The sequence below is a fragment of the Echiichthys vipera genome (genome assembly GCF_963691815.1).
Source record: "Echiichthys vipera genome assembly, chromosome: 14".
Classification (NCBI taxonomy): domain Eukaryota; kingdom Metazoa; phylum Chordata; class Actinopteri; order Perciformes; family Trachinidae; genus Echiichthys; species Echiichthys vipera.
Window position 1 is genome coordinate 25,846,713 of NC_139839.1, and position 20,133 is coordinate 25,866,845.

Below are 20,133 nucleotides of genomic sequence, written 5' to 3' on the forward strand. Positions count from 1 at the left end.
GTAGAAATAATTATCTGAAGCATGTGGTTGGCTCTAAATGGGGGATGGGCCGATCAATCACTTTCATGAAAAGTAGCCTTCCTTTTCCTCGAGGTCTAAACTGCTTTAGAACTTTGGAAGGGCATCTTTTAAACAGTGCCATCCTTCAGTCGTAAAAATACACATCCAGCTGCAGGAAATACAGTTTAACCATAACAATTCTAAGCCCACCCAACAAATTCCACATGGCTTTCGAAATGCAGGGTCATATATATATATATATATATATATATATATATATATATATATATATATATATATATATATATATATATATATATATATATATATATTTTTTTTTTTTTTTCTCAAATGAGTGCAGCCATCATAGGAAGCACATACTGACTCAGTCAAGTGCTGCAAGCCTGCTGAAAGAGTAAAGACACCGTGACTCTAACCACTGGTAGGTGTGATCTGTTGTTTGTTGAATGGTCCTTCTCTAAGAACAGCAGTCCAAAGGTTCCATTCATTCGATTTGACCCTAAACACTAAAATTCAGACCACAGGGTCAACTGCCCACAGCTTGTTGTTGTCCCTCAGTCAAACCTTCCTCCTTTGCATGTCTGGTTGGACAGGTCTGTCAATTATGTGTTTTTAGTTGTCTCCCTATGTAAAGTTTGTCATTGTCTTTGTTTTGATTGACTTGTAAAGCACTTTAAGAAGATTCAATAAAGAAACAATGTAAACCCGGAAAGGTGTTGTGGCTTTGTTATGTCTGATGTGTAGAAGAAGAAGAACAATTACTTTATTAATCCCGCAATGGGAAATTCAAATTCAAGCAGTTGGGGGTTCGGTGCCTTGCTCAACAGCACCTCGGCAGTGTCCAGGAGATGAACTGGCACCTCTTCAGCCACCAGTCCACGCTCCATTCATGATCAACACAGGGACCCGAACCGACAACCCTCCGGTTCCCAGCTGAGTTATCTATGGACTGGGCTACTGCCGCCCCCGTACAGATTTTGTTTCAAAAGGTAGCTAAGCAGAAGAGAATTAAACTCCAGAATTTATCAAACCAGAATTTTTATCAAAATGTCACATGTTGTAACTTTAGAACTCATAAAACCTAGACATCCAGATCCAGAAACCAGCACTTCTCTGACTCAATGATGACCTTTGTTCATTGTTTTGCTTTGTTCAAAAATTAGGACTACGATCACATTCATGTCTCAGTAGGTTTAAGAAACAGATGAAACAGTTCCAATGTGGAAGCGAGCACCCAGGGGTCAAGCGTTAGTGCTTTATATCCTGCCCCTTCTGATAATTACATCATATTATATCAAATGAGATATTATTATTTTTATTATTACCTCTTGAGAAGGTTATTGACGTGATGTCCCTGTAATCACCACTAGATGTCAGCAAAATAAAGACAGACGAGACCTGACAAAAATACGTTCCGTCTCCTGGCATATTTCTGACAAACATGCATAAAAAGATATTTGTTATCCAAAAGTATCAAGTACACCAATATATTTTATTATGTTTTCAGCATAGAAAAAACAATTGAATGATTAACATGAGCAGCAGAATCTAATTATTACCAATGTTTCCTTCGGCTGATGCTGACCGGTGCAGTTAACTCACTGTAATTCCCGGTGATGTCTCCTGACAGCTGCAGTGTGTTTGCCTCAGTGCACACCTTTGAATTCACCAACTCCACTGAGCTGACACAGTGTAGAGGACCATTCTTTATGATATCAGGCGAGCAGTTCTCTGCTATGAAGCTTTTTAGTGTCTATAGTTTTAGTTCTCTTTGTCTCCCTTTGACAAGTTACTGTACGACACACAAACTGATGCCAGTGTCAGTCCAATCCAGCGGTTAAGTAGTGATGTAAATCCCTTTCAAAAACAATTTCCAGGCCCAAACCAAGGCTATGGAAGGAGGCATGGACACCAATCACATATGGCTTTGGGGGGGTATGACACGTGCAGTGGGACTGGAGCTGTGCTGTTCTCTTTCTATGATAGTGTGCCACCTACTGAGCATAGACAGATGGATAGATATACTTTATTGTTCTGAGTAACAACACACAGACACATCAAAAGAGTAATATAAAATGCAATATAAAAAGATACATAGAAAATGTATACATTCTTATATAAATAAGCGGTCTAATTAGTGCAAAGTGAACATAAAATATAAGTTGCAGTGAACGGATTATGTAAGGTGCTTGGAGACTGTATTGTTCAGAACAGTTATTGTACAGTGAGATTGCATGTGGCAGGAAACGACTCATGGCAATTGCAGACCAGATTTGACTGTGCATTTGTAATTCCCCCAAAGCACCGCCATCTTTGATTGGTGACTAATTAGCTTCTTTGTACTAGAGATGCACCGATCCGAAACCCGGATCAGATATCGGATGAATGAGGTCGATACAGCGTTCCCATCCAGTCATTTCTGTTTTATTAATGCCATACACATTTGAAAATATCTGTTTGCAGTGCACTTTACATGGAAGTGTGATTTATTTATTCTTGCTGCTAATGTAAACTCTGTTATTTGTTAATAAATAGTATTAAGTGCGTTTATATCTGTGTTAATTAGTTCCCTTTATTTTAACAATGCTAAATGTTTATGTCAAGCCTGATGCCTTCACTCATATGGACAGGTTCACGCTTCATTTATTCAACAGTAGGATCGGATCGGTGTCAGGGATCGGTGTCAGGGATCGGTGTCAGGTATCAGCCGATACGCTCAGCACAGGTATCTGTCAAGTTCTCTTCTGACTGTGGAGACACTGACACTCATCTTTTACCTTTTTATCTTTACGTTTATCTTTATAAATTATATATATATTAATTGTTAAATGTTTGTATTTATTGTGCCATTGACCTTCCAATAAAAGTAATTTTTATTATTATTATTTAAGGCTTATTGAAGATCAGTGACATCAGCTGCTGAAGTGCACACCATTAATGGTGTGCACTCCCACATCATGATTTGTGTGCATACTGGATAGATGCCAACAACCAATTTAACCCTAATACTAAGCTCAAGTATCAAAACATCAAAATATGAAACTTACTGTATGTTTAATTGCTCTCAATAAGTCAAAACCCTAAAACTCAGGCCATGTCCTGAATCCCACCTCCTCAGATAAAACAGGTACATTTACAGCTAACTCTGGTGGTGTTTTCTCTAGTTCCAAAGGGCCACTTATTCCGGTTGCTTGTGAAATAATTCCTTTGCCAGTGCAATTACGCTATAACCATGGCAACCAGCGTCGCTGCAATGCCGGGCTGTGTGAGTGTATGTTGCCGTAGTAATGGGGGCCCCTGACAGGCCAGATCTCCTTTCTCTCCTTTTCTTTCTCTTGTGTGGGGAAGAAGCAGATGCTCACAGAGACTAATGAAATTGGTGTTTGTGGGCTGCTCCGTCACGATGCCTCTAAAACTGTTGTTTACACATGGCCTGTACTGCTTACTGTGTGCTCCAGCATACTGTGGTATGTAGTTTAGTGTGATGTAAGATGGAGTTTGTTATAGTGTAACTGAGCAGGTAGGCAGAGCTCCTCCTGTGTGCTGACGTGCTGTGTTCACTCGATCAGTTTGAGCTTCTCGCCCGGTCTATCTCCTTGACTATTTATAAGATTATGGTGTCGGGACAAAAACACTTTTTTCACCGACGTTTTTTTCAGTCATGTCCTAATCCCCCATCTGTGTTGATTTTTAAAATAATCTTTTTATTACTTTTGGGGCAGTGTAAAAGCACCATGGTGTTGTCATTACAATTCGCCCTCTTCAATGCAATCTTGAAATAATACAGTAAAAAAATAAAAACAGCAATAGGATAAAAAAAATAGATGACACCTCAGATAATAGAAAGAATAGTAACATTAAAAACAAGTGTCAGAACTTCACAGATGGGGCACAACATAGAATAAAATGTGTACATGTATGAAATATTAATAGAAGTAAAGTGCATACATTAGTAAAAATATCATGTAACATATGTATTAATATTCTATAAATTTTAGAAATGAAAATTTGTTAATAAATAGTATTAAGTGCGTTTATATCTGTGTTAATTAGTTCCCTTTATTTTAACAATGCTAAATGTTTATGTCAAGCCTGATGCCTTCACTCACATGGACAGGTTCACGCTTCATTCATTCAACAGTAGGATCGGATCGGTGTCAGGTATCAGCCATACGCTCAGCACAGGTATCTGATTGGAAAAAAACTGGTGCATCTCTAATTTGTACGGGTCCTGGCCCAAACTGGTCCAAGCTTCCTATTTCTAAACTGTCACAGTGGTGTTTTCCAGTGCTGATCTGAGTAAAAAATAACAACGCAATTGTTATTTTACAGTTTTCCTATCGTTGGTGATCTTAAATGTTCACAGGTTCAGCCCTTGTTGTCTGTTTTGTTTGTTTGTTTGTTGTTCTGAGTGTTTGGACCAGTAAATCGTATTTTGAAAGGTTGTAAAGTCAGATTTAAGCTCCTGGCTCAGCCCTGGCTCCGGGGTCCCCATCGTTTAGAATCCCCATCGCTGCCTGAACTTAGGTCTGTCAAGTTCTCAAGAAATGAAAATAGAAAATAGAGAAAGAAATAAATACAATAAAAATTGTTTATATGTATACATACTGTATATAAATACATACATATAGTACTGATTATAATAAAACAGAGAAATAGAAAAAATATATGATACCATCTCTGTTTAAAATCTGATAAGAAATGTGTGCATCATGAACAAGACCTCACACACACACACACACACACACACACACGTACACACACACACACACACACACACACACACACACACACACACACACACACACACGTACACACGTACACACACACACACACACACACACGTACACACGCAAATACACACACACACACACACACACACACACTAACACAAGCAAACACACACACACACACACACACACACACACACACACACACACACACACACACACACACACACATCTTATTTTCTAAATTCTCTCAGACCCATCAGGCTGTGAAAAGCGTAATCTGTCAAATCTGCTCATATGTGAGAGCTGGATGTTCCAGACCTCAGAGACAGCCATATTATAATATTTCCCAGTGTGAGTGTGTTAATAACGTGTGTGTGTGTGTGTGTGTGTGTGTGTGTTTACACTCACAGCCGAGGCTTTCAGACAGGCGGTCTAAACCCAGGCCAGATTGTAACTAGGGATTATGCAGATTTTGAAGTAAGGCTGTAAAGAAGGGAGGGGTCATGATGATCAAGATCATGATCATTTGACATTTTTCATTAGCATCTATTTTTATGTATAGACTCATATTCATATTTATTATTGACAATAATCCTTTGAATATTCTTTCATATTCCTACAAATGAGGATTTATTTGAACTAAACTCTGTATCATAAAAGTGGCAGAAAATTCAATACTATCAATATAAAAGTTTTGTATTATGCCAAAACAACCACTAGATCAAAGATAAATAACATGACTCAAAATAAGATCATTAAAACATTGCATGTTACTAGTAATAATAAAAGCAATATGATGATTGAAAAAACGACTTGGCAATTCACTTTTGGTCATGTCTGCTGTTGCTAAATATGTTTTATGATTGTGTGTATATATATATATATATATATATATATATATATATATATATATATATATATATATATATATATATATACACACATATATATATATGTATGTATATATACATATATATATATATATATATACCTGTGTTTATATATATATATATATACATATAATATATGTATATATAAATACGTATTAAATATGTATATATATTTTTGTTTGTTTATATTCATATGTTTTTGTTTTAAGATCAAGGTTAGTCGACTCATTTTCTGACAATAAAAAAGAAAATTAAATAACAACGGCATTGGGTGCAAATACCACTGTACAAGCTTGATTTCATATTAAAATGTTAAATAAATAATGAATAAATGAATTAATAATTCATACATTTTTCTTGCTGGCCTTTGACACTGTAAAGTGTGATGTCATTCATTTTGTCACCATATGTTTTACAGGTTCAAAATAACACACTTTGATGTGTGGCAGAACGATGGAGCAGACAATAGGAGGAGAGCTGGTGATACGAACAGGATTTAATGTACAAGGTAGACACATAAACAATGTGCTACCTTGCTAAAGAAACATCTCCTTCCCCCAAACCTCCTCCTGCTCCGCCTCCTCCTGTCCTCATGAATATTGGGGAATTAATGTGTGAAGGGAGGAGGCAGGGACAAAGGCAGAAAGAGAGGATAGCGAGGGAAGAAAGGGAAGAAAGGGAGGGGGCGAGCTGATGTCGTCAGAGGTCTGGCGGTACGCAGGCTCAGTGTGAGCTGGGCTGGCTGCCTATTGATTGGAAAACAACGGGCTGTGGGAGGACAGATAAGGGTGGCTGTGGGCTGACGGGTGACGGAAGGGATACGGAGCAAAGCGCAGAGCACGCTGCCATCTTTACCTCCCTGATTGTGTTTCTCTCTCTCACCCTGGAATGAGTATAACTGCTGCTGCTCATCTGTTGGTTTTTCAGCAGAGGGAGGCTTAGCCACAGATCCTCCGTGTGTGAGAAGATCCTGCCTACACACCGAGCCGTAACAACAGCAGTGTCCACTGCAGGTAATCAGTCTTCCTACTCTACCTATCGTCCCGCTGTTCATTCTTCCACTCCTGACCTCTCTCAGGTCCTCATTGTGCATCATCTTCCCTCCATCCCTGCCCTGTAACCATGGTTTCCTCCATCTCTCCTTCTTCTCTCTCATCGCCGCTCTTCTCTCCCTCCCCCACTCTCCTCCTTTTTTCTCCCTCTGATGAGCTGATGACATGCACTTGCTTGATTTCCATTTCTGCTACGGCTGCCTGAATATTGATTTGAAGTGGAATCCATTTCATTCACATTTACAAATGATTTTCACTACAAATATGATTACGTTCCTGCTTGAAGCCATATCTTGTTTTGGCAAAGGGTCATAATAGATGTGAGCAATCGTGTGATATTCCTGATACACAGCGGGCTCACGCGAATTGATTAAAGCAGCACTAGTCATGTGTTGGCATTGCTCTTAGTGTATATAAAATATCCTCATCGGACATTAATGAAAGCGTGTGAAGCGTGATGTGTCATCAGAGCATTCAGAATCTGCAGTGGAATAGGTGTTGTTTGCTCACATAGTTGTGCTCATCCCTCCCACAGTAAAAGGGTGAGTGATTTGGCTCCATTGCATTAAATGACCTCTGACGAGCTCCTGTGATTGGCTCTTTCCACACCTGCATGTTAGTGGAGCACGGACACACCTGAGACCACCATCACCACTCTCTGTGAAGGTCACATCTAAAGGGGGAAAAAAGGCTGACACACATCCTAAACATACACCATGCTGACTTTCAATACCTGCACATCTCAAACACCTCCACACCATCCATGCTGCTGCCATCTTGAATATGGATGCTGGGATTGCATGCCCCTCTTTTGCTCTTCCAGAGTCAACTGAGCTGGCAGCAAATAGCAAGGCTACAGCATGACTGGAAAGTGCTGTTAGGAAATTCAATTTGTGATTTTTCACCCTGCCAAAAGGTTCAAGCAACAGTGCATCAGTGCCTCCTGCAAAGAGTCCCTAATGCTTCTGATGAGAACAGACCACATCACCTTAATTGGATCTATTGACGGACACAAGTTGTCAGTCACTGTCACACAAAGGGATGATTCTTTTCTCTGCTGCAAGGGTTCATTCAACATGATGTCATTTTCTCAGCAGAGGAATTAGAAAGAAATGTTAAGACGAAGCATAAACAGATGCAGGTTAAAAAGAAACACCATAGACAGGAGCGAGCTGTAAAGAGATAGCACAAGATCCTGAAACACATTCTCCATCCGGTTGTTGACAAAGCAGCACTTTGAGCGCTGTGATGAGGAGGAGGTGGCTTGCACAAGCTTGTTTTTAAATGGGCTCCTCTGTGCTCACCCACTTAGGCCAGGCCACGGTCCAGCAAAGTACAGAAATTTAGAAGGAGGAAATTTAGGCTTCACTTCTGTAATTACACTGCACCAAAGAACCTGACCGACGTACTATTTTAATTAAAAGTCTTTAAGACTGTAGCATGAAGAATGACTCCTGCTTCTTTTTGGTTTCAACCCATTCATGTCTACTGTTTTTTGATTCTGTTTTCCAAATGACTAAAAGACCTTTAGGAGCTCCATGAAAGTGTCTGAGGCATTATTTTATTACTGTAATTTTATACAGTTACTGTTCTCTCTTAGTGTAATGCATTCTGTGAATTTGAATGGTTATTGGATTAATTCCAAAAGGAAGAAGAAGCAAAGCAAATCAGCATGTAGGAATAGAAACAAGACAAAAATACTCTTACTGACCATATGGGTCTTCTTGGCATACTTAGTAATAATATAATATGCCCCAGTAGAACCATTGGAGCATAACTCACACTGTGGAGGTGCAATGTTATAAAATCAGAGGAGAAGAATATACTCTGTCAACTCATTTATCTTTTTCCAAACTCTGTGTTTAACAAGAAATAATAACCGGGTCATCTCTGTACCTATCTGAGAGTGTATGAACTCCTTTTCACTCCACTGTGGGAAAGAAAAAGGCATCCCACCAGCTACTTAACTGTAATTATTGAACAGAACAACATTCTTATGTACCACATTTTAAGTGCCAATGTTTGTATTATCTGCATTATTTGACAGGTTAAACCAAATACACAAAGGTTTTATCAAACTTAAATTGAAAGCAACGTGGAGTTCCTGATTCCTTGTCTCTTTGTAAGGTGCTATATTTAGGTTCCTTACCTTTCCAAATGTATTTTGAAGGCATTTTCTGAAGTTTGTCCTAGAACCCCCAAAGAAGTGTGAGGGGTATCACTAATAACTGATACTGATGGAATTGGTAGATGAGTCCATCTCTCTAAATCAGTATTATCATAATCTGACTCAATTTATAGAAGTACATAAATATAGAAAATAATTAGGATAGAATTTCAATGAAACTCCTTATAGTAACCCTTACTGCCAACCTTACTGTAATACATGAAATACTGTGACAGTTCCTAAACTTTCAGGTCCCAGAATATTGGAAACCTCATCAGTTCAATCCCAGATGATGCACTTAATTAACTGTGGTTTACCAGTAAAGCCAACTGGTTGGGTTCCCTTGGGACCTGGTCCCCTTCTGGCACATCTACCTCCATCTCCTCTTTGTGTAGACAACATGGTGCCACTCCACATGAGGTGAGACAGGCAGGATTATGAAGATGCCAGATAAGTCCTTCTGAGATATTGGTAAATGTAACAGATGAGGACAGATACAGACGTTTATGCTTTGTCTTTCCTACATGTGATGCAGCAGTGGCCCTGCCTCTTTAAAGTGAAATTCCAGCATAAAATCATCCCAGGGTCTTTTTGGGCAAATACACTCATCAAATAAGCCATTGAGACAAACTATGTGTATGAACGTGTATGAACTATTAACAGAGATATCCTGGAGAGTTGCTGCACTCACTCTTCTCATGCTCCTGCAGAGGTTTGCTGTTATTTTGAGCAGTATTAGTGGTTAAAAAAGCTGTTTTAATGCCTTCACCATACTGCCCCAAGCTAATCACTGTTAGCCACGTTTGACTGTTAGCGACTCCCCAGAATATCTCCGTTAATAGTTTTTACACAAAAAATTGTCTCATTGGCTTATTTGATGAGTGCAATTGCTGAAAAAGACCCTGGGATGATTTCACGCTGGAATTACACTTTAAAGGCATGCTGATGAAACTTCCGTTTAATCAGCCGTGCTGATCAAGCCAATGCATTAAACATTATATGACCCCCCTGTCTGTTTGTGCAGGGCTCAGAGATCAACAGACAGGGGACACCATGGAAGCCCCTCTTGTGTGTCTGGATGAGGAGTTTGAGGACCTTCGGCCCTGTCGCATAGATGAGATGGACCACCACGCTCTCAATCACTCCTCTTACTCAACCACTACCACCACCACCACCACCATCCCCTTGGCCTCCATGACCCGTGAGGACTTCTCTGAGCTGGAGAACTTCTCTGAGATGATGAGCTTCAAGTCGATGGAGGACCTGGTGAACGAGTTTGACGAGAAGCTCAATGTTTGCTTCCACAACTACAACACCAAGACAGAGGGCCTGGCGCCCATACGCAACCAGTCACACAACCAGGAGGATGAGGAGAGGCTGCAGGATGAAGAGTGAGTGATCCCAGTTAATATGCTTTAAAGTACAAGGTCCTGTGCTATTCACCAGTCTGTTGTATTTTCAAGCCTGCAGTGTGCACAACTGAGGCCTTCATGTATCTGAACAGACTATCCTCATTCACTGTTTATACATATAGCTATGAAACGCCATGCATTTAATTCGTATGTGATACACATATTTATTTCTGTATAAATTACGCCTGGAGCAAAGAAGGAAATTAGGTGAGTATAAGAGTAATACAATCCACATAGGGAGGAGGTCAGGGTGGTGGACAGGTCCCAAAACAGGTCCCAGGACTTTCACCTGGGGGACCGGTGTTTTATAAAAATAGAGTTAAATAGAGAGTCATTTTTTAAAAGATTTTTGATATCATCAAAAGCCCGTTAATGAGAATATGTTGAACTGATACAAGTCAGTCTTACCTAAACTGGCACTTATAGTTAAATTGAAAAGCATTTATATCACTGTTTTGGCATAACGATAGCATTCTAAACAGCATCCGCAGTAAGTTACAACAACGTAAAATTACATAAAGTAACTAAAATCATTTTAGACTTTTCAGAAACACAATCCTCAGCTCTGTTGCTTTACAGACTACAGATAACTGAACTAATAACTTTTGTGTACTGTATTTCTATTTCAATATGTGAACTTTCCAGCAAAACAGACATTTGGTTGCATTTTGGGCTTTGTGATGTGCCCTACTTGCCTTTTAGGGATATAATAAAGTGATATAAATGCAAAAATACCACAGCCAGACTCTTCCTCCAGCCCTTGATGTTAATTACACACTATAGCACATTCATTATGCTGCCATCAATAATACTATACACAACACACTCTACAGGCCAAAACAGTGGCTCAGCACGTCCTGCGTGACAAAAGCCAAAATATTTCCACACACAGACCACAACACCCCAAACAACCAGTCAATCAGCAGCATGACCCCACCCTCCAGAGCTCCACAGTCAGGCTGCATGCTGAATTATTCAATGTGCAGAATCGTCCGCATCAGTTAGCTTTGGCTCTGTTGGTGTGCCTCTGTCTCTGCTTCTCCACCAGGCAGCTGACTGCCAGACCCTCCTCCTATAGCTAGCAGGCTCACACACACACACACACACACACACACGCACACACGCACACACGCACACACACACACACACACACACACACACACACACACACACACACACACACACACACACACACACACACACACACACACACACACACACGTCCTCACACTGCATGAATCATGCTAAAAATAGCCTGAATGTAGGTGTACGAGGCAAGACATGATTTTTCTAACGCTTTTAAATTGGTGTATAACAGGGGTCTGTAACCTTTACAATCAAAAGAGCCATTTTGTTCCCGCTTCCACCAAATAAAATTTGTCTGGACCCCCAAAACATATTTGATGTCACAGCTTATAAAGTATATATATAGTTACTGTCGACATTTTATTCCTATTATTAACTGTCATTAAAAATGTTGTTGTTTTCTAATTTCTCACCACATATCAAGCAGGTAAGCCATCACCATGTGAAAGCAAATGATTATGTCTACGCAACACTATTTTCCTCCGATTATTTTTTTTGGGGATTTATCCATGGCTAGCATACCAGTGTGGGTCACCAACTCAAGATGAGCCACCTGAAGGGAAAGGCGCTGGGCTGTAGACCTAGGATGTGACGCATATTTTAGTTTCACGTAATATTTTTTTAAAATCCCCTTGAACTAAGATAACAGGTGTTCCCTTGTCCACTGTCCAAAAACGACGTTATTTTAGTTTAACTGATAACTGAGCACAGAACACAGGGCTGTGGGTGGAATCTGCATGTTAGGGCCAAGATATGATCCCAATGCTTTACACTTATTTGTTGAGGCACAGATAAGGAAACCAGACATATTCCAGGCAAACAACTGTTCCAGCCTCCTCTGGAGATTTTATCATCAACAATGTCTCATTGTTCCACCCTTTCCATAACAATACTCACAAGTAACAATCCATGCTGTGATTTCAAATCAAGTGAGTCTCATTCACTGGATATTAAGTGACGTGATCCCATGTAGGAAACTCTATTTAGTGGAGGGTGTAGTCTGATTTAAAGGGGTCCTTTTAAAACCAAAGAGTCTTAAAGATCCACAGAATTAATTGTCAACAATGTAAATCTGATGTTTGGTTGAAAACAGTCTGTCGCACATATTAGCCTAATCCCTGCTGTTTCCTGATTAGAAACGCAGATATGAGTCAGTCGGACAAGCTGACGGAGAACTAGAATATTAAAGAGAATGATGTCTCTTCTGTGGCTGCGAGCCAACAGGACAGCTTTGTAACATGGAGTTCCAGTTCCTGCTGGCCAGATGAACAAACCATGTCCCTGTGTTGTGCGTGCAGAGCTGTTCACATGTTGTTGTGGTGATTACTGATTCGATTTTTTAAATGTCGTTTAACGATGTGCTTTCATTAAAGTGACTAGTTTCATTTAAATGAAAAAGGAAAGTTTCAAATATCAGAGGAAAATACCAGTTTCATTATTGTTCCTGCTGCAGTATACAATGCTACAGCCAGCAACCTGTTAGCTTAGCATAAAGACTTGACACCGGAGGAACAGCTAGCCAGGCTCGTTCCTCTTACCTGATCCCCGCCAAGAAATAGTCTTGAAAAAACCCCTTGCTGGTAGGCAAATGTTTTTACCTTTGGACAAAGTCAAGCTAGCTGTTTCCCATTTCCGTTCTTTATGCTAAACTTAGTGTGGTTTAGCACATGTAAATGGACTTGTACTTATATAGCGCCTTTCTAGTCATCTGACTACTCAAGGCGCTTCACAGTGTCTGTCACATTCACCCATTCACACAGACATTCACACTGATGGCAGTGGACATCTACATACCATCTAATCTGATCTAACCATTCACACCACATTTACACACCCATGCGCAGCACGGGGAGCAATTCGGGGTTCAGTGTCTTGCCCAAGGACACTTCGACATGTGGACCAGGGGGAGATGGGGATCGAACCACCAATCTCTCGAACAGAGAACGACCCACTCTGCCACCAAGCCACAGCCGCCCATCAGTACATGTACAGTGCCAGTAGGCTACTGTGGCATTCTCCTCCCCTCTTAACTATAATGCTTACCTCCGCCCAAGATGATTGTGATTGGTTTAGAGAAATATAAACAAGCCAAATGTTTTTTTCCCTGTATACCAAAATGTCACTTTGTGCAGCCAGACCAAGTGACAGAGCCTTGTGTCACCACTCCAGCTCTGGGCTCCGACCCGTAGTTGAGAATCACATCACACAGACTTTCCATTGTGATACGATAATAACACTTCAACATCCCTGTCACTGTGTTATGTGCTGGTTATGGCACTTTTTGCTACACATTCCTGTCACGTACCCAAAAGGCTACCTGCCTTAATGCGAATGCACCACACAAAACACACACGTAGGGGGGTTCCATTCTAAATCACATGAGACCTCTTTAGCTTTAGGTTGTATTTTTCTCAAGTTTATAGTTGAACTATTCTTATCAGAGGTGGTATTTTTTTCTTTCAGATGTAATGATAGAAGTTTAGAGCAGATATTTTCTATGTGCAACTTTGATTGTTAGGTTTGATGGGATAATTGATGCTAAACACAAATGCACTAAATGCAAGTATCATTCTGAATCCATGAGTTTATATTTAAAGCAGTGCTCCATACAAAGTGCTTCACACATCAATAAAGTGCAATACAGACTACAACATATTTCAAAATTATTAGCACAAAATGAATTGTCTGATGGGGAAATTATTCATATAATACAATTAATTCTCATTACTTCCGTTTTAATCTTAGAGTCTACTGAAACTTTGACCCTGTTTATGTGCTGGTGCTCACAGTAGTAGGCATGGCTAATGAGGTAAGCTGTTGGCTGAATGGTGTCCACTGTGTGTCCGGGTGTGGGCAGTGCCACTGGGAGCTGGGCAGCAGGCCTGACCCAACCTCTTAGTTGAGAAGGAAAAAACACAAAGGAGACTTCTCTCCCAGCTGATGTCATTCCTCCTCAGACAGACGCCTGCTCCTGGTTGCATTCAGAGACCCCTGGTACAATGATGTGAGAAGCTTTATCTAAATCTCTGCTAAGGATACCTTTTACTGAGTCGTAAGCTGTTTTTTTTCTGTTGTGCATTGTTCTTCTGCAGCCTTCAGCTCTCCGTATTGACCACCATTATTGACTTGCTATATTGAAACATTGACTGAGTAGCAGACTGCTGACGATAGGGCTGAGTAGACCTTCTTATAACCAGGGAGATAAAACAACACTCTCGCCTAATGCTGTTATATAACTGTCTAACTGCAGCATGTGTGGATACACAAGCTTAAAATGGTTAACAGCCTATAGAGCTTCGGCCAACATAGTGTCTTGATGCTCATTTTTTTAATATGTTTGTGCTGCTTGCCCTTGGTGACGTGTTTATGTATGTGTCTGTGTTCTGTTTGGCAGTGTGTGGGATGCTCTAACCGACAACTACATCTCCACCTGGGACGGGAACGACTCAGAGGGACTCAACGGCAATCTTTCTGACCAGGAGGTACATGTCACTCCACATCTTTCTATTTGGTTTAGATTTGGTAAATAATATAATTTAGGCCCTCTTTTTTGTTTTGGAAAGATGAATATAACTGGGTTTCTTTAACTTTTTAGCCACAGTTCTTGCCACAACTTTTTAGAAATGAAAATGCTCACCATTGCATATCCCATTAGTTTATAATATAAATGTGATTTTGTTTTATGGTTATGGTTTTATAAATAAAAGTTGCAACTCAGTGTGTCAGAACTTTTAATTCTGAGACTGACTAGCTAACTGGTTCATTCTTCCTGAGGCTTAATCTCATGCTGACACTTGAAGGCATGCTTGCCCAACCCTGACCGGTCTGCCTTTCAGCAGAGGTCTTTCTTAATTGGCTGTCACATGCAACTGGACAGCAGGCACTTAGCAGTCTAGGCCATGTTTGTGCTGGTCAAGGCCAGAGCAGACGTTTTAGTCCCAGAGGGAGGGGGTTGTTGTGAAAATGCTTTACAGTTCTCATATACAACTAGATCCTGCCTTCAGTTGAGTGGTTGGGATTTTCTCTATGTTAAAAGGTTTGTATCGAAACAGACCACCAGTAAATATAAGGAAACATTTCGGCTCTCGGCTCTACTCCAAGTTCCTCACGGATGGCTGACCTTCTCACCCTATCTCTAAGGGAGACTCCAGCCACCCTCCTGAGAAAACCCATTTCGGCCACTTGTACCTGCGACCTCGTTCTTTGGGTCATGACCCAGCTTTCATGACCATAGGTGAGGGTAGGAACGAAGATTAACTGTTGGATCGAGAGCTTTGCCTTCAGGCTCAGCTCTCTTTTCGTCTAAGCGGTGCGGTAGAGCGACTGCAACACCGCCCCCGCTGCTCCGATTCTCCAGCCAAACTCACGCTCCATCGTCCCCTCACTCGTAAACATGATCCCGAGGTACTTGAACTCCTTCACTTGGGGTAAGGACTCATTCCCTACCTGGAGTAAGCAATCCACCGGTTTCCTGCTGAGAGCCATGGCCATGATTTAGAGGTGCTAATCCTCATCCCAGCCGTTTCACACATTGGCTGCGAACCGATCCAGTGAGTGCTGTTGAAGTTGTTCACTCATTGTTCACTCGATGAGCTATACTGCAAATATCTATGGAGCTCAGTTCAACTGAGCCCCTCTCTGTTTGCAAAACTCAAATAGACATACAAACAAACATACTACTTATTTGTAGCCTATTCGAAATTCCACAACCACAAAAATACATCTGCTTGCTGTGTGTTTTTTTCCAGCAGCTATCAAATGGCATATTTCTCAGTGAGCTGTCTCACTATAACTGTACGTTGAATCAGTTATTAGCAGTGGAGACGTCCCCTGTGGACATTCATGTAAGACTAAACACTTACAGCCACAATGGCAACTCTCTGAGACTGTACTTTGGTGAAGTGCTTAGAGCTACAGTAAATGCTAACATCAGCAACGAACCTATAATGACAATTCTGGCATGTTGATGTTGGGCATTTATAATGCTTACAATATTCAACATTTAGTCTAACATGAAATTATTCTAACATTTGCTAATCAGCAGACATGTGGCTCATGTCATTTGGTCCAAGTCCCAAGTAGCCTGAGTCCCAAGTAATTTTTTTCTTGGGGAGGTCAAGTCAAGTCACTTACCTACCTGCCGTATTCAGTCCTTATAAAGAGAACAGGGTAGTAGGACCTGTCTAGGAATGATATTATTTACCAATTTAGACCTGTTCAAAAGGTATGAATTGAATTTGTATTATAATTATTCATATTGAGTGAAATAATTGTAATCAAACAAAAACAACAAACTTTATAAATGCTTATTTATTTCTTAATTTCAAAATCAAAATCACAGGCACACTGACAATGTTAAACATTTTTAAGGCTATTTAAACTGAGAACATAAAATGAACACAGTCATTCATGTCATCATGTCTCGAGTCAAGTCACAAGTGTTTAACTTCCATGCCGAGTCTCAAGTCTTTTACCTTCTGTCAAGTTGGAAGTCATCAAAGCAGTGATTTGAGTCGACTCAGGTCCAGTCACCAAGACTTAAGATCACATCTCTGCTAATCAGTACTAAACACTGTTCAACGGAGGCTGAGGCCTATATCATCTGTGCAGGTATTCGATCATAAACCAAACTCTTGGACAGATTCTTTCTTTTTTTAGTTGTGCTAGATGAAACGTTAAGGGATCACAACTGTGATTACAATTCATCCGGAGAGAAACATGAATGTCTGACCCAAATTTCAGGACAACTTGTTGAGTCATTTCACACAATAACACAAAAGTCAACCTGCTAGGAAAAGTCCTGAGGGTACATGGTCTAGCAGCCTGTCTGGACTGACACATCAACATTGCTATCCCGAGCATCAGTGTCAAAGATCTTCACATTGCCATGAACTTCACTATCAAAACTATGAGGGTCAAATTTAAGGTATAAACTATTCAAAGACTTTCACAAATGGAATAGTACATTACTTTTTAAAAGATGAAAGAAAAAAATTAAAAGTGATACTAAATAATGTAAGGCCTTTCAGATATTTAAGCATGAGACTTCCTAATGAGTGTGACTGATCTCTCCCTTCAAGGCGAAGTTCTTTTGGAAAATGATTGTAGATTTAGTTGATTATCCCAATGTAGATTGAATCTTTTTTTCCTAAATTGTTCTCCTATTTTTCGTCCGACATTCTTCAGATTCACGAAAAAGAGGAGGAGGAGATGAATGAGAAGAATGATAATGCCAACTGCCTGAACGAAGAGCCTCTTATCACAGCTGATCAGGTGTGTGTGTGTGTGTGTGTGTGTGTGTGTGTGTGTGTGTGTGTGTGTGTGTGTGTGTGTGTGTGTGTGTGTGTGTGTGTGTGTGCGTGCGTGCGTGCGTGCGTGCGTGTGTGTGTTTACAAAAAACACTGGAATTGGCAGTCTTTTAAACATCTGTGCCTTTCCATTCAGATTAGGGCTTTGCAATATGACAATATCTATCATATAACAGAAAAACGTTGTTTCATTTATTGCTCTATCGTTTATAGATAAACCTGTGACAAGCTTCAGCGGCTTGCTAACGAGCACATCATTAGACTCAGGTGTGTTGGAGCAGGGAGAAACCTAAAACATGCCTAATTACGTGGGGAAAGTGAAGGACCAAGGATGGACCCCTGAGGAATCCCAGACATGATCTTTGCATTGCTAGATATGGCATTGGTTTTGTCTTTTGGTTTTGTCTCTTTTGGCTGCATACTTTTTCTGAGAGGTTCTTTATCATGACCAATAAAACTACCCTTGTCCTGTGTGACAGCATGTGTTGGCGCTCTTTTATTGTGCTGGTACAGGAATTAAATCCGCCTGTGTAGAAATCAATAATGGATTCAGTATGACGTACACTTACAGGAGGTTTCTGGCAATTTGGTGGCCATATAGATGGTTATGGATGTTTGTACTTACCCCTGTCTACTCATCAAGGTCATTGAGGAGATAGTTGAGATGATGGAGAACTCTCCAGATCCTGGTGAAACTGAGGAGGAGGATGAAGAGGAGATCAGCCATTGCTCCTCTAGGACCAACCCCTCACTGCTTGAGGAGATCAGGCAGCTGTCACAGGCCTCTAACAACAACTGCTCCTATGAAGGTAAAACTAAAAATCCATTTTACCATCTTTTTTATTATGATTGTAACCTCCTATAGATGGTCCAATTCCAGTTGCAATACCTGATAACGACAACTGATCCGATACTAGTGCAAAAAAAATCGTTTAGTCAGGGCTGCTGAAGTTAACTCGTTACTGACACGTTAATGACACGTTACTGACACGTTAATGACGCATTAATGACGCATTAATGATGTATTAATGACGCATTAATGGCGCGATCATGATGCGTTAATGACTTGTAAAGTGCTTGGTTTTCCAGCAGGGTGATCAACCTTTCTTTTGTCAGTACCCTTTGGGTTTGAGTCCTTGTCATAGGCCGGGCATAAATACCATCATCCCTATTTATAGTAATCCAATATGAAGGACATTTATGAAGAGAGTATGGTCAAGGACAAACATGGACCAATTGCAATATACTTATATATGGTATGTTACAAGTTTAATCACATATTCAGCCTTCAAATCTTATTTTGGGGTAAAGCTTTATTCAACCTTTATTTTATCTCAAGCAATTATTAAGGGAACGGTCTCATTTTGAATGATATAGAGAGTACAATTAAAACAGAATGTATACACAGACATTTCTTTAGAAGAGAACAAAAGATTAGATAACGATAGAGTATAGTTAGAAACAATGTCATCGATGAGTGGAGTAGATTCTCATCATTGTTTTAAATCGACCTGTAGTATATATGTATGTACAATTCTGTTTTAATGTTTGTAGTAAAAAAAAAGAGTGTGCAACACAAAAGCGAAAGCCGTTTTTCCCTATTTAATGTTTGCACATGAGCCAATCACTGGAATGAGTCAAATGATGACTGAAGGACCAATTTAATAAGGGAGTGATTTACTGTATGATGGCAGATTACCCAATAAATAAAAACCAGCCTGTCACGTCTTACTGATAGACAGGCCCACACAACCTTTTCAAACAAGATGTAATGATGAGTAGAATAACTGTCACATGGTGATAAACTGATTGGAGAGACATGTGTATTCATGTTCACTCGCCAACCAGGTCTGCTTTTGATTCAGTAATGCACATGGTGAAATTAGTCATCTCATTTCAGCAGGTCAGGGAACAAGGTGTTATAAGGCGCCCTGTTGCCAAACATATTGTCGATGCATGCGGTTCCTCTGAGTTGCATTTATTTATTGTGTCCACTGTGGGAATGGGCGCTGAACACGTATGAGGGAGAGCATCGTAAGGGTCATACAGATATATATATATATATATATATATATATATATATATATATATATATATATAATATATATGCAATCCATGTCAACTTTATGTGCACCTGTGAAGCACGTTGCACCTCTGCTTTTGAAAGGTGCTATAGAAAAAACACATGATCAGATGAGCTGTGAGGGAATTGGATCTTTTCAGAGGGAAAGGACAATAGTGGCATTTAAAAATGTTGATGATTCAAATACATAGTTGTTATTCTAAGACACAACTGCTTTATTATTATTATTATTATCATTATTATTAGTAATATTATTTAAGGCTGATGTCTGGATAGATTATATCATAATCAACACTGTAGAGCAACAATGGCCATAGGAGTTCACATTTTGATTCATTTGCTTTGTTTAGTAAAAACTTCATTGCCATGTGTTTGATTACA

At 40.0% G+C, this 20,133-nt stretch overlaps 1 protein-coding gene across 4 annotated transcripts in view; it reads left to right on the forward strand.

The window, feature by feature from the left end:
• Positions 1 to 6,477: 6,477 nt before the first annotated feature.
• Positions 6,478 to 20,133, forward strand: part of fez1 (fasciculation and elongation protein zeta 1 (zygin I)) — a gene marked incomplete at its 3' end in the record, with an annotated part of 17,956 nt that continues 4,300 nt past the window's right edge. The window contains exons 1-5 of one of the 4 annotated variants that reach the window (XM_083926948.1): positions 6,478 to 6,657; positions 9,888 to 10,254; positions 14,756 to 14,843; positions 17,548 to 17,634; positions 18,313 to 18,478. In XM_083926948.1, coding sequence (XP_083783074.1) covers positions 9,917 to 10,254; positions 14,756 to 14,843; positions 17,548 to 17,634; positions 18,313 to 18,478 — 679 coding nt within the window. In that variant the 5' untranslated portion in view covers positions 6,478 to 6,657; positions 9,888 to 9,916. Of the gene's footprint in view, positions 6,658 to 9,887; positions 10,259 to 14,324; positions 14,414 to 14,755; positions 14,844 to 17,547; positions 17,635 to 18,312; positions 18,479 to 20,133 lie in introns of those variants that run through there. The other 3 variants (XM_083926949.1, XM_083926950.1, XM_083926951.1) reach the window with 3 other exon arrangements.